At 41.6% G+C, this 20632-nt stretch overlaps 2 protein-coding genes across 3 annotated transcripts in view; both read left to right on the top strand.

The window, feature by feature from the left end:
- The first annotated feature begins 472 nt into the window (after positions 1-472).
- KCTD14 (potassium channel tetramerization domain containing 14) lies at positions 473-4301 on the top strand. Its single transcript, XM_088160659.1, has 2 exons — positions 473-546; positions 2584-4301. The coding sequence occupies exon 2, from the start codon at positions 2620-2622 to the stop codon at positions 3253-3255; it is 636 nt and encodes a 211-aa protein (XP_088016785.1). The 5' UTR covers positions 473-546; positions 2584-2619; the 3' UTR covers positions 3256-4301.
- Positions 4302-6074: 1773 nt separating this feature from the next.
- Positions 6075-20632, top strand: part of INTS4 (integrator complex subunit 4) — a 32216-nt gene continuing 17658 nt past the window's right edge. The window contains exons 1-13 of one of the 2 annotated variants that reach the window (XM_014887358.2): positions 6075-6166; positions 6968-7162; positions 9048-9165; positions 9854-9960; positions 10165-10350; positions 11553-11603; positions 12236-12324; positions 12584-12704; positions 13185-13256; positions 14259-14433; positions 16525-16730; positions 18973-19115; positions 20059-20174. In XM_014887358.2, the coding sequence (XP_014742844.2) occupies positions 6113-6166; positions 6968-7162; positions 9048-9165; positions 9854-9960; positions 10165-10350; positions 11553-11603; positions 12236-12324; positions 12584-12704; positions 13185-13256; positions 14259-14433; positions 16525-16730; positions 18973-19115; positions 20059-20174 (1633 nt within the window). In that variant the 5' untranslated portion in view covers positions 6075-6112. The remainder of the gene's footprint in view (positions 6167-6967; positions 7163-9047; positions 9166-9853; positions 9961-10164; positions 10351-11552; positions 11604-12235; positions 12325-12583; positions 12705-13184; positions 13257-14258; positions 14434-16524; positions 16731-18972; positions 19116-20058; positions 20175-20632) is intronic. The other variant, XM_088159225.1, reaches the window with a different exon arrangement.

Genomic DNA, 20632 nt, shown 5'->3' with positions numbered 1-20632 from the left:
GGTGGAAATCACAAGGTAGTCTCAGACAGAACAGTGTTTGTCTTCTTGACGCAAGTGTAAATGACTGCTCTTCAGATGAAACCACCCACGCTAGTGCAAAGCAATATTCAAGCAGGATCTTTGGCTGGAATCTTCTGTTGCTTCCCTGACTGGCTTAGGGTGTGAGCAAATTTCTGCTAAATCTGATAGTTTGCTCCTGTTTAAAGGGAAAGTCTCCCCCTGCACCAGGCTGTCTATTCCTTGTCCCATCCTTCTGTTAGCTCTGTGCTTGTTAAATCCTCTGTCAGCAAATCCAGCTCACTGAGACGAAAGAGAAGCAGAGCTGGCATGAGGTGAGCAAGAGAACACTTAGGTAGGTACAAGAACAGGGCGGGGAGAGGGCACAGGAGCCCCCCTTCTCTTGGTGCACGCTGTGAGATCAGCTCACGTCATCCCGTGCCTGCTGCCATGTGATCCAGCTAAGCACTTGAGTACACACTTCACCTGAGGCATGTGACCAGCAGCACTGAGGCAGCTCCTTTCGTGATCAGATCCAAGAAAGTGTAGGTGAGCTCCTGGAAAATAGGGTTGTTTATTGACTCATGCCTTCTCAATGGCAGGTGGGGCCCTGGCCTGGCTTGTGACTTGCATTACAGTAATGCTGTCAGGATGGAAAAGAACTCTTTCTTTTTTCTTTCTTTCTTTCTTTCTTTCTTTCTTTCTTTCTTTCTTTCTTTCTTTCTTTCTTTCTTTCTTTCTTTCTTTCTTTCTTTCTTTCTTTCTTTCTTTCTTTCTTTCTTTCTTTCTTTCTTTCTTTCTTTCTTCCTTCCTTCCTTCCTTCCTTCCTTCCTTCCTTCCTTCCTTCCTTCCTTCCTTCCTTCCTTCCTTCCTTCCTTCCTTCCTTCCTTCCTTCCTTCCTTCCTTCCTTCCTTCCTTCCTTCCTTCCTTCCTTCCTTCCTTCCTTCCTTCCTTCCTTCCTTCCTTCCTTCCTTCCTTCCTTCCTTCCTTCCTTCCTTCCTTCCTTCCTTCCTTCCTTCCTTCCTTCCTTCCTTCCTTCCTTCCTTCCTTCCTTCCTTCCTTCCTTCCCTCCTTCCTTCCTTCCTTCCTTCCCTCCTTCCTTCCTTCCTTCCTTCCTTCCTTCCTTCCTTCCCTCCTTCCCTCCTTCCCTCCTTCCTTCCCTTCCAGGCATTCAGGCCTCCTCCAATTCAGATAACGGTGTTAATATAGAGGGCTAAAAAATGCAAACAAACCCACAATCTTTATATTTTTCCCTCTTAAGTCCATGTCAGTTGCATGAAATATTTCCTTTACTTCCTAACTAAAGCCATCATACATTTTTAGGTGCTTTGCTAAACAGTTTCTGTCCTGCACCTCTGACATATGATGAATTTTTGTATCTTACTTCAGTGTTTGTAATTGAACCCCTAGATGAGTGGAAGCCATTTCCACCTATTTTTAAAGTTTAAAGAGCTTTAGTTTCTTCTTTGAAGAGAAAATAACAGTTCAGATGTTAAAAATGAAGTGGCCCAGCTTTGGGCTCTATCTCTGTCCCTCTGCACATGGGGTGGGTGAGAGCTCACATACTGCTCTTGCTGTAGATGGCCCACAGGGACAATGCTTGTGAGTGACAGGAGATCAGTGCTGGATCCTGTAGTCAGTCACAGACAGCTTCTCTGGGCAGGGTACTTCTTTTCCCTCTTTCCCACCAGGAAAATGACACTTTCCTACATCCCAAAGATGAGGTGAGGACTTAAGCATTTAGAAATATCCGAGTCTCTGCTGCTCTGTTTGCAAGAGCTGTACAAGTATCCTGCATCTGCTTTTTGCAGATGCAGGTGGAGCTTCCCATATGATGCTCACAAAATGGGAGCTCATACTGCTCTTCACACCATCATTCCATCCTCCAACCACAGTCATCTGTCTTTTCCTTGACACTTCCATGTTGATGACCTCAGATTTGTTATAAATGAGAGACAAAAGTCTCGATATTCAGCAAAATTTAGATTGCTTTATTTGATATAGAAAGAGCAAGCAGCGCGCTGGGGAACGTGAGGGGTCACCCCCAACTCCACGCTCCACCCAACCTTGGTTTGCAGCCTCTTCTTATACTGTGGTTTCTCATTGCATTCAATAATTTTTGGATTTTTATTGTCATAACAGTGGTGGTTGAATAAACATCCTTACACAAATTCACAAAGCCTTTGGGTGATAATCAGTCACAGACAACCATCTGGTCCTTGTAGATAACCACCAGAGAAGTTCTGGGAGTCTGGTCCTTGAGATAGGCAGTATTGATTAGACAAAGGCAGGAAGGGCTTTTTGGGAAGTATGATTTTGCAAGCTGGTAGCTGATACAGCTTATTTGGAAAACATAACATATTATAATGTAACATAATACAACATAATATAACATAACAAGGTGATTTTAAACAGAATTATTTTATCATATAATTTCCTTTATCTAGTGTCCATGCTTCACTTCAGAACTTAGTATTCTGGTTTATACAAACCCCAATGCTTTTGTGATTAACACGAATCTTTTATCAATTATCACAGATTGATAATGTATATGGCTTTTTATCACTTTTTTTTTTTTTTTTGCAGTTGTCACCAATTGTGGAGTTAAATGTTGGTGGGGAGATGTACACGACAACGCTGAGCACCTTGAAGAAACACCCTGGCTCCAAGCTGGCAGAGATGTTCACTGGCCAGCCCAAACTCAGAACTGACTCTGAAGGGAGGTTCTTCATCGACAGGCCAGGCACATACTTCAAATACATCTTGGAGTACCTGCGCAGTAACCAAGTGCCCACTCAGTGCATCCAGGACGTCTACAAGGAGGCATTGTTCTATGACATAGAGCCTTTGATCAAGCAGCTTGAGGACTCCCCACAGATCTTTGGGGAGCTGGTGGCAAGGAGGCAGTTTCTGGCCCGTGTGCCCAACTACAGTGAGAACATCGAGCTGATGATCCGCATCGCGAGGGCGGAAGCGGTTGCATCCCGACAGTCCAGCGTCATCGTGTGCGTGGTCAGAACTGAGGAGGACGCGGCCAGGTGTCAGGATGCCTTGAACAGTTTGGACACGGATAAAAAATCCGTGGTGAAGTTTGGCCCCTGGAAGGCTGTGCCAAGTATTTCTGATCTGCTGGACTGCATTCAAATGGATGTTGAAGCCAAAGGGTATAAAATATCCTTTCAGCCCCATGTTGCTGAAAAAGGTTTTCGCTTCAAATCACACGACTTCTTCTACAAGTTCCTGTTCACCTGGTGGTAGCAAAGTGCCACCACTGATAAGGAACATTAGAAAGCAATTACTGGAAGAAGTTAACCTGGACTGCAGAGACTAAACTATGGGCTACCAGAGGAACAGGAAGAAATGCACAGGCCAACAAAAGGATCTCCTTTGGCTGTTTGCCATATCAAAGAGCACTTAAGAGCCACTTTACTTGGGCTTTAGGGGATAACTTTTTTGGAGATTTAAAAGGCTCTAGAAAAAGGAGGAATTTTACTCTTCAGTGTTGCTTACTATTCATTCAGTTCAAAGAGATGGATCTGTGAATTAAGCCAACCTCACTCAACCTAAGGGAAATGAATAATCCCAAATATGTCTCGTGGACATGTAGAGTTGCTCTCTCAGTGCAAATGAGAACAGGCCACATACATGCAAATCCTGACTGAAACAGTGACATTACCACATACTCAAATTAAATTTGGTTTCTTAATGGGAAGGCAAAAGGTATTCTTCTCCCTCCTTTCTACACGAGAATCTGGGTTAAAAAGAAAGGATTCAGTGTCCTGTGGTTCTTCTTATCCCTCCAGTGACAGCCTACTCTCTAGTCAATGTATTTATTACCATTATTTATTATTTGTTCTGAAGGAAAGAGAACATCAGCTACACTCCAGGATCAACAAAAGGCAAAAAAACATCACTGGTGTGAGGAGTTTATAATCTATGGACACACACTCCTCTCTCAGACCACACAATCTTAATCTCTTTCTTATGATGCTCATTATTATGATGATGCTATTTCTAACTATATAAACTCCTGGAAGAATGGGGAAAACCTGCCATGATTTGGTGGGAAGGAAGTGGTACTGAAGCAACAGCCTGCAAATTTTCTTTTATAGAACTCAAGTTGCATTCTACAATGTGTTTTAAAAAATCTTAGAATTTGAAAGTTTATTTTTATACTAGAGATGGCTTGAATTTAATCACTCTGTGAATCATAATGGCTGATTTGATAAGTATCATGTTTCCTTCACTTCTCAGAAGATGGATTTCTTCCAGTCAAGGACAATAACCATAGAATCGTAGAATGATTCCTGGCATTTCAAATAAAGAACTTTTAATTTTTTTTAAAATTATGCAGAAGTGCATTATTTACTGACATTTTCCCCTCAAGATCCCCAAATTCTAAACACCTGAAGTTTTATCTTTAGGGTAACAGATTTGAATCACTCCTAATTAGGCTGTGTTTCAGATGTGCTTATCCTAGCATGGACCTCCCCCCAGTGACAGTCGTGAGTCACTCCAGCCACTGCAGGGCAGTTCTGCTGTAGGTGTGAAGGGACTTTGGGATCTCTCACATTCATAACCTTGGTAAGAATGGACACAGTCAGGGTCTGAGAGAACAAAAAGGTTTAGGAAATAGGCTCTTTTGATCATAACCAAGTGGTTGGCAGTGCTCAGCCTGGAAGAGGAGAGATTGAGGAGGCCTCCCAATAGACAAAAAGCTGCTTTAAAGAGATCTGTTACACTAAGGGTGGAGAAACTGGCTTAAGTCGCAACAAAAGGGATGAAAATTAGATACCAGGAGAAAACAATCTCAGTATAGAATAGTTAAAGCCTCACACCAACCAGCCTCCTAATTCTATAGGACTGTAGCCATGAGAAGCTTTAATTGGCACACACTCGAATCCTGTGTTCAGTTTCGTGGCCCTCAGTCCAAGAAGGACATTGAGGCCCTGGAGTGTCCTGGAGAAGGGCAACAGAACTGGGGCAGGGTCTGGAGCACAAGTCTGATGAGGAGTGGCTGAGGGAGCCGGGGGTGCTCAGCCTGGAGAAAAGGAGAGTCAGGGGCCACCCTACTGCTCTCTACACCTGCCTGAAAGGAGAGTGTAGCCAGGTGAGGGACAGGACGAGAGAAATGGCCTCAAGTTGTGCCAGGAAAATAATCAGGAAAAATTTATTCACTGAAAGGGTGGTCAGATATTAGAACAGGCTGCGGAAGGAATTGGTCGAGTCACCATCCCTGGAAGTGCTCAAAAAACGTGTGGATGTGGCACTTAGGGGACAGCTTTTAGTGGTAGGCTTGGCAGTGCCGGGTTAATGGTTGAACTCGATAATCTTAGAAATTTTTTTCTGACTTAAGTGATGCTACGATTCTGATGGAAATAATTTTTCTAATTATTTTTAATTCTTTTAAGTAATCATAAGCAATATATTATTAGCATTGTAATAGTCTTAAGTCACTTTTAGCCAGCACGTAGATAAGTTTCTTTACACAAACTGTTATTGTTGGAGTTTGGTTGGGAAAATCACTGAAACTAAGTTTTGCTAAACTAACCCTGATATGCTTTGACAAACAAAACCTTCGAGAGAGGGATGTATTTTTGAAAGTGGGCACAAAAAATGCAGAATTTATAGACTACAAGGGCATTTTGCAGAAACCAGAGGATAACAGACTAACAAAAACTCTTCAGTATGTGCTTTTTCCCTACCTGGGAAAAAGATAACAAAAAGACTGAGAAATAAGGACTGATTGACATGAGAAGCAAGAATAAATAATCAATGGAGGACAGAATAGCAATTAATGAAGAGAATGATATAATTTAGAACCAATAAACATTCATTTCTTTGTTTGCTAAAAAAGTAGAAACAGGCGTGAAAGTCGCCTTAAAAACGAATACTAATGAACCGGGGGTGTGCTTTGGGGGCAAACGGCGGGGGCTGGGTCTGGCTGCAGGGCGGGCTGGGCTAGGCCGCGCCCGCCATGTTGAGCCCACGTCCCCATGGCAGCGGGAGGCCTCCGCACCATCGAGTGCGGCCTCCGGGCGGAAAGAGCGGCCGCGCCTCTGGCCCCTCCCCGCCTCAGCTCTATGGTTCCACTTCCGGGTTGCGGTGCGGCGTCATGGCGGCGCACCTGAAGAAGCGGGTATATGAGGAGTTCACCAAGGTGGTCCAGGTAATATGTGCCTCCTGGTTCAGGATGGACGGCTCCGAGCTCTGCAGTGCGGCGGGAGGTGGCGGCGGGTGAGGCGGAGCTGTGGGGAAACCCGCCGGTCCAGCCCGGCGCCGAGCCTGGGAGCGCCGCCCGGGCGTCGGGGCTGGGGTGGCCCCTGAGGGGCTGGGGAGGAGCGGGACGGGTCGACCCCGAGTTTAAGAAGACTGGAGCTGCCGGAGGGGAGAGGTCTGAGGGAAGGTGTTCCCCTCAGAGCGGGGGGAGAGAGAGGTTGTGGGGTCTCCCTCAGTAGAGATACTCAAGAACCGTCTGGACGCAGTCCTGTGCAGTGTGCTCTTAGATGACCCCGCTTGAGAGGGAGGTTGGGCAAGATGACGCTCTGTGGTCCCTTCAACCAGACCCGTTATGGTGATTCTTTGACCTGAGTAGGGCCATGACTGCTGCGGAAAGACGCAGCATCCCCCCAGCCGGGACTGGGGAAGGAACTACAGCGAGTTTCTGACTGCTCCAGGCCGGTGGGAGTGAGCGAAGTCGTGTTTGCCCTAGATTAATTGTTTGGTGTTGGAAGCAGCAGAATTTGAGCCAGCCTAAGGGGAGAGGCTGTGTTTCACGGGTATAGGGACCACCTGGGCAGCACAGTAACAGGCATAGTGGTCTGAGGATGTGTTTCTTCCTGAAACAGCTGAAGGAGAGGCTTGTGACTACCGTGGGACATGGGAGCTTCCTTAGGCCTCCCCGTGTTCAGTCTGGGAAGGAGTGGGTCTGGCTATGCTGTGTTTCTGAGCCGTGTCCCTCTGCCCACAGCAGCAGCATGAGGACCTGTCCACTAAGAAGCTGCGGCTGACCAAGCCCAGCAAGTCAGCAGCGCTCCATGTGGACCTGTGCAAAGCCACCTCCCCTGCAGATGCCTTGCAGTACCTGCTCCAGTTTGCCAGGAAGCCCGTGGAAGTGGAGAGCGTGGAAGGAGTTGTCAGGATCCTGCTGGAGCATTATTACAAGGTGGGGAAGCTCGGAACTAACCATGCTTGCTCCTTCTGCTCCTGTTTGCTTGGTGTGGGATGTCAAACAGGAGTTCACAGGCTCCTGTGTTGCCGATTCAGTTGCCAACCACCTGGGCTGAGAGTATACAGCTGTAGCTCTTGACCCAGGTGATTTCTGATTATGTTACTTGGTCCCTGTGCTGATGGTTTCAGGAGCCTGTGACAAGGGTGTGGTAGTTTTATCCCTGCACATGGCCTGTGTGCAAGTTAACTTTGCAAGGGACAAAAGACATGTCAAGTTTTCCAAAGAGCCCGGCTGTCCAGAGCTGTTTTAGCTTGATCTAACTCATTCCTGACTGATATGTCCTTATCTTGTTCCTAGTTTTCTCTAGCAGTGGAGAAACCTTTTAGGTATTGCCTATGTGGTAAAAACCAGAACATTTAAAATCACAGAATCATGGAATAGTTTGGGTTGGAAGTGACATTAAGGATCATCCACTTCTGACTCCTCTGCTAGGGTAGGGACACCTTCTGCTAGACCAGGTTGCCCAAAGTTCCATCCAGCCTGGCCTTGAACACTTTTGGGGATGAGGCAGCTTCCCTGGGCAACCTTCTCTGAGCCAGTACCTCACCACCCTCTCAGAAAATAATTTCTTCCTGATATCAAATCTATAGAAAAAACTGTTAGGGATCAGTCTCTTTTCCAATTAGCAAGCAGTAGAACAAGAAAATGGCCTCAAGCTGCTCCAAGGAGGTTTAGATTGGATATTTGGAAAATTTTCCACACTGAAAAGATTATCAAGCACTGGAATCGGCTGTCCAGGGCAGTGGTTGAGTCACCATCCCTGAAAGTATTTTAAAAATGTGTAGATGTGGCACTTGGGGACATTGTTTAGCGGTAGGCTTGTCAATGCTGGGTTAAGGGTTGGTCTTTTCCAACATTAATGATGCTCTGATTCTATTAAATACAGAATTCCTGGTCAAACAACACAGATTATTTGTGCCTGAAATTTGTTTTGTAGCCTGTGTTAGAAGAGAGACTCATGAACCTGCAGACAAGATCATATTGGCAAAGCACAGCCTGTTACAGAATCCAGCTTTTAAAACTACCATAGCTTACATTGTTTTATTTACAGACAAAATTTTCAAAAGAACTTGTTTCTTAGTACTCTGTAACACTTGTGCTTTTCCTGATCATCCAAAAACCTGATCCTGAAATCTGTAACTGCAGTGGAAGTTACGTGATGATTTATTCCTTTGTATTGTCATTGTTTTGTTTAAGATGGTCCTGTAGCCTCCTGCTCCTCCATCCCTATATATATTGGTGGGGTAGTCCCCATACAGTCTTAATGACAGTATCCATTGTTCAAGCACATAACTTCAACCCTAAAATAAAAAATGCATCTCAGTTCAATTGAGAAAGGGACTGCTCCCTTGGGTGTTACATTTGTCACTTGGAGGCTATGTGTGGCACTGAAGTCTCTCTTAAACACTTGAAAGATATAACAGTTGTAACTGGGAAATTTCTTGTTGACAGATGTAATATTTCTGCAACTCTGTGTTCAGTGTTGCACAAATGCTTGGGTAAGATGACTTTTTTCCTTTCTACTCTGCATTGGATATCCTTGGCAATACAATGAAAGAGAGACCATCCAGTTATGACCAGAAGTCTTGTAGAAGCCTCAAAATGAATCTTTAAAATGCATTAACCTTTGAAATTAATTTTGAAGGAATACTAATTGATGAGGCTTACTTATGTAATTATCACCTATGACAGCATTTGCTGTTTCTTAAATGAGTAGATGTATGTAGGTAATATATGCTGTTCTCTTTTTTTTTTTTTTTTTTTTTTTTCTTTAACTTTGCCGTGTTGGGGATTTTTTTTGGGTGTTGCTTCCTTCCAGGAGAATGATGCCTCTGTAAGACTGAAGATTGCATCCTTGCTGGGGTTGTTGTCAAAGACTGCGGGATTTTCCCCAGACTGTATTATGGATGATGCCATTAACACACTTCAGAATGAGAGTAAGTCTCACTTTTGATGTGGTGCTTAAGATTAAGGTGGAATCATGCTGTCAAAGCATTTGGGACAATGGCAAGGCCTTACATCTCAGGTGTATGATTGGGAATTGCTGGTCAGAGTATTTATTTTTTGTTTTTGTAAACGGTGACAGATAACACCATGTTCTGAGGAGCAGAAGAGTGTTTTTCTGACCTGCCTGCTCTATACTTAGGTCTAAAGGAGTGTAAAATTTGCTTTTGCGTTTCCATCTGACAGCTGTTGCTTCTGAAGTTCTCTGTTCTACAGGACAGTTTTGCTTAAAATGGAAATGTGTTTGAATAGAAGGTTTTTTATATAATGCTAGAGGCAAGCTCATCAAGCTGTATTAACAGGTGTGTAGCCAGCAAGTCGAGGGAGGGTATTACACCCTTTTACTCAGCACTGGTTAGGCCACATCTGGGATACCTTATCCAGTTTTGGGTTTCCCAGTACCAGATTAGTGCTGGTAAGGTTGAGTGAGTTCAGCAGAACCACTGGTAGTAGAGGACTGGAGTATGTGATGTACAAGGCATAGCTGAGAGAGCTGGGCTAGTTCAGGCCTTGAAAAGAGAAGATTTCAGGATGGCCTTCCAATGTGGATTAGTCTGTGATCCTGTAGCTGGTAAGAGTTCAGCCAAGTAGTGCATAGCCTTTTACTCTTCTGTTTTGCAGAGTCTCACCAAGTCCTTGCTCAGCTGCTGGACACCCTGTTAGTGATTGGCACAAAACTCCCAGAGAATCCATCTGTCAGGATGAGGCTGGTGGAGGTAGCCTGCAAGGTAAGGAGGCCTCCCTGTGCCAGGGAACTTTTGTCACTGCCACAAGAAAACAGAAAGGTAGTCAGTATTTAAATTATTTTCATTTTTCTTAACAAACTATTACAATCCTAACGTTAATAATTGCTAGGAAACATAACATGATGTTTCAAAGGGCTGAAAGAACCATAAGAATCCAGTTACATCTGCTCGTCTTTTATTCTACAGCATCTGACAGATTCTTCTCATGGTGTGAGGAATAAATGTCTTCAGCTAATTGGCTGTCTTGGCCCAGTGGAAAAAGGTGTTGCAAAAGAGGCTGAAAGCCAGGCAGCCAAAGATGTCCAGAAGATAATAGGAGATCATTTTAATGATCAGGACCCTCGAGTTAGAACTGCAGCTATAAAAGCCATGGTAAGTGTAGCTGGTACTGTGGAAGAAATGGTTTGGGGTTGTATAAGGAGGCTGAGAGAGGGCTGCAAACAAATCCAAAGAGGTTTGGTTTAGAGATTATTTTAATTAACTTAGTAAAAGCCTGTTTAGTGTATCAAAATTACCTGAAAAAATAAGCTAGGTCTTGAAATATTAGAAAAACATGAGATCTCAAAGAGCATTTGAGTAATTCATAACTTCTGTTTCAGCTATAGCTGAAGAAGCTTTTCAACTTGTTCATTCTTTTGAGTGTGGATAGGCTTTCTTTTAGTGACAAATTTATTTCTTGATTCAGTATTGGTTACTGGAACAACAATAAACCACTAGTTCTCCAAAATGCAATAGGTATCTGCTTATGATAGGACACCTGTATGATGAGTCCAGAAATAATTTTGTTTGTTTTAAAGCAAACATTTATGTTTTGCCTCATGGTTACATTCATTAGCATTCTCTAACTGTTCGTGAGATATACTGTGTACTGGGGTCTTTTGTGTGGGGACCCTTCAGAAGCTTTTAGCTTTGCAGAAATGCAAGCAAAGACCATGCATTTCAAAATATTTCTCAATGTGAATTGCCTGTGAGTGTATGGGGATACAGAAGTTTCTGTGTTACTCTTAAGTTTATAACAATGCTCCATCTAATGTCATGGTCAACAAGGATCTTTGAATTAATGTTATTAAACTTCAAAGAAAGAAGGAAGATGCATTTGAGGAGATCAGATTGCATTTGAATCTCTCTGAAATCTCCCTCTCCTGGAAATTGTATTTACTCATCCTTCTAAAAAAACTTTGCTGTCCCTGTGGTTCAATAATGGAAAGATTTACATGGCAGTGCTGCTTTTGGATCCATGTTTCAGGAATGGTAGTAAAGTAATTAATTATCTGTTTTAATTCTGGTTGAATATGGCTAACATGAACAAGTTACTTGCAGGCTGGGAGCATGAACAGGCAGTGTATTTGTATAAATTGTTTTTCCCTAATCTAAGTATGAATGACCATGAAGCTAAAAATTATACTGAAGTGAAGAAGATTATTTAAAATACTTATGGTCAAGATATGCAATTTTTAAATTATAGCAGCAATCAAGAAATGTAAGCAGCTCAAACAGAAAACCAGTGATGAAAACTTAGTCTGTGTCCCTTAAACCTGTACTTACACTTTCTTGCATTTTTTTTTCTCCTGTAGCTACAGCTTCATGAAAGAGGATTAAAGTTACAGCAAGCCATTTATAGTCAGGTAAAATCTTGTACTTGTTTCGTGCTTGTTTGCATATCTTTCTTTTTGAATTCTCTGGCAGTGTGTTTTGTGAGGAGGAGGGCGCTGAGCAGAGGAGGGGTATTTTACACTTAGGTTGCCAATATTCCTTGTTGTCATATGACAGTGGAAATAAGAGTATTTTTCATCCATTGTGCTTAAATGCACTAAAGCATATGCTTTGTTATGTATTGTTTGTTGGGGAGGTGTTCATGGGAAGGGCAAGGCATGATGAAGTCATTCCTGTCATCTGGCAGTTGTAGTCTGAAAGTCTTAAACCCCCGTTCCTTGTAGAGTACCCATGAAGCCTGTATTTGTTATATCAGTGAAGCTGTGCAGCTGCAGCCTGTATCAAATCAGTTCTATTTCAGACTCCCATTTCATCCTTCTTGCATACTACAGGCAGTTCTGGAATTTATGACATTTGCCTGATTGACTTGATTAGATCTAGTCTGCCTGATCAAACTTGGAAATACTAGGGAGTAGCAGGAAAGACTGGATTCATCTTGATTTTTAATTGATCCTAACTGTTGTGGTAAGGATGCTGTGGGAAGTGAATGACAGCTCAGGTGGAGATGTTTCAGGTATATTGGACTGTGTGAATGTTCTTCCAGGCCTGCAAGCTGTTGGCAGATGATTACGAACAAGTGCGCAGTGCTGCAGTTCAGCTGATTTGGGTCCTCAGTCAACTTTACCCTGAAAGGTATGTCCTGCATGCACTGTCCTCAAAGTACTGGCCAAGTAATGATCCTAATCCTGAGAGTTTCATGCTGGTAGGTCTGAGGAGGAGCTCTTAGGAAACTGATGTGTAAAAAATGGCTGATGCCTGGTGAGAATGCACTGGTGCAATAAAGTTTTGGTTCCTGGTATTTGTTACACATTCATAGGGATTCAGCATAGTTATTTCATATTGATGCCATCCAGTATAGAATACAATCAACAAAGTGATTTTTCTATGTCAGCATTGTCCCGATTCCTTCTTCTAATGAAGAAATTCGCTTGGTTGATGATGCCTTTGGAAAAATTTGCCATATGGTTAGTGATGGTTCCTGGGTTGTAAGAGTACAAGCTGCGAAGTTATTGGTAAGTTGCATTATTTTCTTCTCTAGCAGAAAATAATTTCTCTTAAGTTACTTGACTTTTTGCATATATTTGGAAAAAAAAATGGAAGGATGTTGAAAACCATATGTGTAAATTTCTCCCAAAATTCTGAGGTGAAAGAAATGAGGGAGGTTGAGGAAACCCAACAGCAGTTTTTCAGCTCAAATGTGCAGTGATTCTTTCCTTGAGAGTAGATGGTTGAGCATTAAAGAAAAAACTAAATCCTTGTCATGATTCCCTGACCCTACTTCTTTACCACAGGACATGTGAACCAACTGAACTCAAGAAAAGCCCTCAGTGGGAAAATAAGATGTTCTGACTCTTAAGTTCGCTTAAGTTCATTGCATAAAGCTGTTAGAATGAGGGGATAAGATTGGATGCCATGTTGGGATAAGTCAGGAAGTTATATGGTGCAGTTTAGAATAATCTCGTTTCTTCCTTTGGATGTTTTTTTTTCTTTAGGGTTCTATGCAACAAGTTAGCTCCCATTTCTTGGAGCAGACCCTTGACAAGAAGCTCATGTCAGATCTGAGGGTATGTAAATGTTTGGGTTTGTTCTCCTGTGTGTAGGTACTAAAATCACACAAGAAGTATATACAAGAGGTTAATATTGAGTCTGCTTGTTTGCCTTGTCCTTATCTGAGGGTTGCTGAGAGTTATTGATGATGACAGGTTTTCATTGACTGAAGTCAATGAAGCAATTGTTAGTTTTAGATTTAATTAACCAAGCATGTAAGAAACAGGTCAAGGCAATTCAGGTTTTGCAACAACTGAGAGGTAAACGTTTGTGGTGCTCTGATAGTTTTTGGCTAAAAGTTTTGCTTATTGTATACAGAAAGATTGCATCCTAGTTCTAGGAGCAGTCTCTTGGAAACATTCTGCAAGATCTGATCAAAAAACATCAAGGTTTCTTGAAACATGAGTAGCTAAAGACTACTCACCCCTGTCAACAATATTTTTCAGTAACATGCTCAAATTTATGTTAATTTTTTTCTGTCTACAAAAGAATGGTGAAGAGCTGCTGGTTTTTGTGTGCTCCTTTGTAAACGCTGTTAAAGAAACTGCTGCACAGCTTTATTTAGAGTGCTTGGGGAAAGGAGGCAGACTAGCAAGCACACTGAATGAATATCCCATTTTACACATGGCTGAACTCTGGATAGTATTGATAGCATTAAAGTATTTAATTGCAGTTTAACAAGTTGAACTGTACAGTGATAGCATTTTTGCAGATCACTTATTGACTTCCTAACTAGATGGACTTTTGTTCTGACCCAGTTTGGCTGTTTTTACACGGGATGTCTAAGAGTATGTTAATTAAAATGTATTTGTTGTTATTCTTTCCCTACATCAAAACTACAAAGAGTTACTGGCAGTTAGAAATAGCCACAGAAGAGTAGATACTGTTTGCTTTTTTTAGCACCTGCATGTGTCATTGTCTAAGCCTCCAGCTACATCTATTTTCAGATCCAGTTTAATATGTTGTTCAATCATCTTTTGGAGTTTACATGGTTGTAACTGAAATGCTTTCTTGGACAGAGGAAGCGCACTGCACACGAACGAGCCAAAGAGCTCTACAGCTCTGGGGAGTTTTCAAGTGGCAGAAAGTGGGGAGATGATGCTCCCAAAGAGGAAATTGACACTGGTGCTGTGAACTTGATTGAATCAGGAGCTTGTGGGGCTTTTGTTCATGGCCTCGAAGATGAGATGTATGGTAAGTATTAACTGGCCATGGAATAGCTGAAGGGGGGAGATGTGTGTTGGCTGATAAGCATCATTGTGATCTCTCATATGGCAGTTGTTTCAAAGGTACTGTAGTGTTGCACAGAATTTTGGGTAGAAATGTTCAGTTGATTAGCCAAAAGCAAGTAGCTTCCTATAAGTGGTAAATTTTTAGTAACATGTATGGCAATAAGTGGTTTGCTTCTGGTCTGCAGAAACCCACTGGGATTATTTTTTGTTGTTGTCGACTTAAGTTTAACAGTTGCATGTGGCCATAAATCGGCAGAGGTAGTTGCTGCTGTTCAAAATTGGTGTTTTGGTAGCAGGAAGGAAATTCATAGAATCATTTGGGTCAGAAGATACCTCTAAGACCATTGATTCCAAATGCTAACCTAACACTTCCAAGTCCACTACTAAGCTATGTCCCTAAGTGCCACATCCAGATGATTTCTGAACACTTCCAAGGATGGTGATTGTACCACTTCCCTGTGTAGTCTGTTCCAGTGATTGACAACCTGAATGTTTTCCCTAAAATCCCGCCTAAATCTCCCCTGGTGCAGTGTGAGGGGTATTTGCATCAACCATGAAAATTCCAAACGCTGAATATTATTTTTTAATTTGCCTTTAATGTTACTGGAAAGACGAGTTTAAGTTAAAATGTACAAAACCACTGTAACAAAAATATTGTTGTAGATTGTGTTGTAAAAGTGGGTTTATTGTTCCATGAGTTCTGGAAATAAATGCACATTTTAGCAGTAGCTGAATTTTCCCTGAAGCTTGAAAGTGCACCCCTTTTTTTTTTTTTTTTTTTTTTCCTGACTAACAATAAAAAATGTTTCACTGGTTCAGCCCCTTGTCCCAATGAAGCATGTTCTCCAGATTCTTGTGCCACAGGTCTTGTGTCAGTTTGATGCTGTTGAGGAATGTAGATAAAATGAACAAATGTGAAATATACAGAGATCTCTCTATCCACTGCAGCATTTTTAAATACTGCTGAGCTCTCCCTGTCTGGCAACGCTGCTTCATGTCTTGAATTCCATGTTGTAACTTAAATCAGAATTAGTGTGTCAGCTTATGAGAGCAGTATTGGCGAAATGTTTCTCTTCTCTTAATACCTAGATCTTAATGACCATGGAGACTCAGAGCTGTCACAAAAGCTTCATTACTGAGCAAGCAGGGGTCTTGCTGTCTGTGCATTTTGTACTTGATCAGAATCCTCAGGAGTCAGATGTCTTCTTTAGGAACAATAGGCCTAGAAGCTCCACACAAGTTCAAATACATGTTTTCAAGATGAGCTAATTTGAGTGAAAACTAGAAGTATGTTTTAAACAACAATGTTTGCAAGACATCAGATTAATTCCCATTTTTATGATCCTAGCACATAAATGTTAGGGAAGCTAGTGAGGATGATTATAGGGAAGAGAATCTCATCTCTGCCTAACCTTGTTATATATGGGTATTCTTCAAATTCCTGCAGTGTTTTACAGCATAAGTACACTCAGGATGCTTTCTGATGCTTTTTTTTCTTTAATTCAAAAAATTTTAACATTTAGGTGGCACCTTTTTCCTTTGCTTTGAGGAATCTGAAATCAGAAAGCAGAAGACTTCCGTTCTGTTAACTGCCAAAACGTTGATTCTCTTGGGGCCTTTCAGCAATACATAAAGTGCTACGTAGCAAGTTAAAAATGCAGTGAAAGCTCCAAGCAATTAAAATGTCAAGAAGAATAAAACAACCACAGTTTAATTAACTAAATTAGTTTACTTAAGACACCAGTGTTAATGCTATGGTTGCAAAACACACTGTGAAATATGCAGTATTTATTGATGGGTTGGAGACCTGTTTTTCACTGCAGGTCCCTTTTGCAGATGTTTGTGGCAGCAGCAGTGTCTGTATCAAAAGTGAGACTTGATTTGAAGATTTGCCTGTGAAAAGGTCCCCAGTGCCACCCTCAGCATTTCCTTAGCATCTCCTTTCCATAGCCCAGCCCTTGAATAGTACAAGACCTCGCTGTTGGGTGAATGTCCTTTTAAACCAGACAGTTTGAATTAATTTACAGTTAATTCCCTGCTGCTCTTTTAACAGAGGTTCGAATCGCTGCGGTTGAAGCCCTGTGTATGTTGGCTCAGTCTTCCCCTTCTTTTGCGGAGAAATGCCTGGATTTTTTGGTTGACATGTTTAATGATGAAATTGAGGAGGTCAGATTGCAGTCAATACACACAATGAGAAAAATTTCCAACAATATCACACTACGGGAAGACCAGCTGGATACTGTGTTAGCTGTCTTGGAGGTAAGAAATTCTTGAAGAGGGCAAGAATTGCTCTCCTGCTTGCTTTGGGGTGCTTAATTATGTACTGCTAATCAGTCCCTTCCTCTGAGAGCAAACCCACCCTTTTTTTGGGTTTTTTGACTCTTTGAACACTGCCAAAGGTTCCTAAAACCTGGTAGCTTGTAGCACCAAGACAGCAGAATACTTCTGAAACTGACAATTTTTAGATAAAAACTCTTCCTTTGATCACTGTGCTGTTGCCTCCATGTGTTTCCTTCTGTCTTGTGTTGTGGTCCAGCACTCTATGCATGTCATGTTGCATGCAGCTTCATTTTCTTTCTCCTTCCTTGACTCAGCTGCTTTGGCTACACCTTTGCTTACCAAGCAGAGCTGGCCATTTTTCTGTTTAGAGTGTTTGTCAGTGTGCTTTGCCATATAATTTTGAGTTTTCCCAACCAGCATCCTACCAGTCAGTGTTCAGACAGGATTCAGGGAATAGCACGAGTCAGCTGCTCCTCTTGGTTGATGAGGTTGATCTGGGAAGAGATTTTGGCTGTATGAATGGTACTGTGTCAAACTGCTTCCTCTCAGACCTGATTTATTTGCTGAGCTGTAGACCCTGAGGCATTATTTTAAATCTGCTGCTTGTGGTAGGCATGTTCCTGCTTCTTTTGGGAGGTGCCTTGGGAGGTGCTGCAAATTCACTGTTTCAGTCTCTTCACCTTTTATTTCTTTGACCCAGGACAGTAGTTGCTACTCTCAATTGTGCCTCAGGAAGTAGCAAACTAATTAAACCTATTTTATCAGTCTGTAACAAATGCTATGGAATATGATCTGACTTTGCAAATGCAACAATGAGCTTTAGCTCATATTTTTGTCGTTATTTACTTTTGTTTAAGCTGGGAACCTACCTGGGCACTGAGATATGAAAATGTCCTGGTTAGGCTGGGCTCTTCTGTGCTGCCTTACCATGTATGATAAATCCTGTGTGTATTGTGGTTTGTATTATCATAATTATTATCAGGCATTGGGATAGCTTAAGTGTAGAATTACTAACATTTTAGTGGATTTATCTGATTCTGAGAGATGCTTGGTGCTTTTCTGTAAAATCCATCTTCCAGTGCAAAAGTAAAGGATGTGTAAAAATACCATTAACTTTGGTGCCTAAATTGGTTCCAGCAGTGTAAATATGGAAGATCAGGGTGTTGAGGGTAACTTCTGTTTTCACCCCACTGCTTTCACTTTATCAGAATAATTATACCAGGTACTCCTTGCTCTTCTGATCAGACTTTGGAATTTGTTTCCCTGTTGTCCTTGATCTGAGTTTCTGTTGAGTTGTGCTCATCTCTGTCCCTTCATGGTCTTCTGCCTTGTTTGTCTGTGTACCACATTTCTGGTGGGTTTTATTAGTGGTCTGGAGTATTTTATGTCTGTGGTCATTCCAGTCCTTAGAGTTTGTCTTCTCTGTGGTCATAGTCAGTCTTTGACCAACAAAACGCCTTGGATCATTCAAATGTGTTGGCTGTTGGTTAAGAGCCTTTACAAGAGGATTGGTCTTTCTTTTGTGTAAGACAGTGATGAATGAGCTGTTGATACTTAGCAAATTATAATTTAGAAAAGGCAAAATCCACCACTGGAAAGCATCCAGTTCTTGTATCCTATCAATTTTTCACAATGTGTTCAGCAGTAATACGCAAATGCTGATAGCAAGGAATGTGGTGATACATGGATATGGAATGTCAAGGTGGTTTTTGGCAGAAGGAATTAATTCAGCTGAATATTCTGGTCTGTCCAGCCGTTAACATCTCAGTGCTTATTCAGACCCTCTGTAGGCTGGTGACTGTGTTGAAAGCCTGCGGAATTGAGCTTCCTGGGTTGAAAACAATAACAGGCTGCTGTGAAAATGCTAAAGCAGTCTTTGGTGATTGTTTTACTGAGTTGCCCAACACCTTCTTTTTCTGTTACTACAAGGATACAATATCACCCAGACCAAGTAGTGATTTTTGCTCTGCTTGAGCAGGTCAGCAGTTCCCATTCATTCCAGTAAAGGAAGCACATAGGGGGATGAGACCAGGAGTCCCTGCAGCACTTGCCTGGTCTGTCACTTCATCTTAGTTCTGGTAACTAGAAACAGGCACTGCTGTTCATGGACCTCTTTTATTAACTCAGCCAAGGAACAGAGGCTGCCACTTTTAAAGTAAACATGTATGCAGGCTTGTTTCTGTCAGCACTCAGTGGTGTCTGTGTTGGGTTTTTATTTTAGGATTCTTCGAGGGACATTCGGGAAGCACTTCATGAACTGTTGTGTTGCACCAATGTTTCAACTAAAGAAGGCATCCATCTTGCACTGGTGGAGCTGCTGAAAAACCTGACCAAGTATCCCACAGACAGAGAATCCATATGGAAGTGAGTGTGTTCAGTGTCCTTTTGTGTCTGCTTACTTTCCTCTTCTTTTTAGTAAGCGAGGTGCTAGGAAATACTGAGCTTGCTGAGGTAACAGGTATTGCAGGTGTGCATCCTGTTACTCTGTAAATATATACTAATTGATGACTGGTGTGGAAATTCTGTATTTTTCTTGCTTGTCAATACTTGCACTGGGAATGCAGAGCTGATGACCACTCCTGGAAATGCCTTCCTATTCCTGGCACTCAATGCATTCACAGAAAAGATTAATTCAGTTTTCAATTTAAAATCTCATCTCTTCTGCACAAGTGTTTTTACTCCTTTGGCACTGTATTAAATAGTAATATTTACCAGCAGTTGACTGTATCAGATAGGATAAGTGGTCCATGTGGCATTGTGCTGTCAGGGGAATTTTTTTGTCTAAGTAAAAGGAAGGAACTTTTGCGTCAGATTTTTTTGGTTGTTTAATGGAAGCAATAAAGGGAATGGTGCTCTAAACACATGATTTGAGATGGAATTCTTAGATATTACTGGAAACACTTGTGTTAGCTGGCTTTGACTTCCAGTGTACTTTTACATTGTTTTTGGAGTTTGAGGGTTTGGGGTTTTACCTCCTATCGTCCTTATTTTTGAAGAAAAAAAAAATGCACTCATCCATTTCTCTTTAGTATAAAAGCTTCCTGGATTGTGTAACTCCAAGTGTTAACTATTTTGTGGACGGTTTAAATAAAAAAAAAAAAATTACTGCTTGTCCTTTCAGTTTCCTTGAATCCTATAAAATATTAATGTAAATGGTCAGCTGTAAAGAAACAGTAAACTTGGACAGCAGAATTTTCTTGCTGACTGTTTAAAAGTGTTGCTGCAACATAAGGTAGTAATGCTTTAGAATGTTGTATTTTGAAATGTGCCTGTTTACTAACATGTATTTCAATCTGTGTATTTCCAGATGCTTGAAGTTCCTGGGAAGCAGGCATCCCACTTTGGTCCTTCCATTAGTCCCAGAGCTGCTGAGCACACATCCGTTCTTTGACACTCCAGAACCAGATATGGATGACCCAGCCTGTATCTTTATTCATGAAGCCAGTTGATAATTTTGACTGTAGTAGATTTTATTCATGATTTTGTGACTTCACCCATTTCTCACTGTAACAGACAAACAATCCTGTGCTTATTTCTGAATCCCTTTGCACTTAGTTTGTTACTAAGTGATGGGAAAACTGTTAGGTGGAACCATTTTCATAAGTACCAGTGGACTATAATACTCATCTTTTTATGCTGTGATGAATAATCAATTTGTCCAGGTTCAGGCTTTGCAGATGAGTCCTTTGATGTCAAAACATTTGTCTACTTTGCATTAATTTTGAAGACGCATTAACTTTTAAATAAGAAGAATGTTTTTCAGTGTCAGGTTTTTTTTAGGTAAAACTTTTGCTATGCTCACTGCTGTGCAGTTTATAAAACATCACCATCTCTAAGTACAGCAGTGCCTGAATCTACATAATGCTTTGAATTTTTCATCT

Source organism: Sturnus vulgaris, chromosome 2 (genome assembly GCF_052056855.1).
Source record: "Sturnus vulgaris isolate bStuVul1 chromosome 2, bStuVul1.hap1, whole genome shotgun sequence".
NCBI lineage: Eukaryota > Metazoa > Chordata > Aves > Passeriformes > Sturnidae > Sturnus > Sturnus vulgaris.
This window is presented reverse-complemented; position numbering and strand designations above follow the sequence as displayed.

What these genes read in the sequence shown, in the direction of transcription:
- KCTD14 (XM_088160659.1), top strand. Translation starts at nt 2,620, where the DNA reads ATGTACACGACAACGCTGAGCACCTTGAAGAAACACCCTGGCTCCAAG.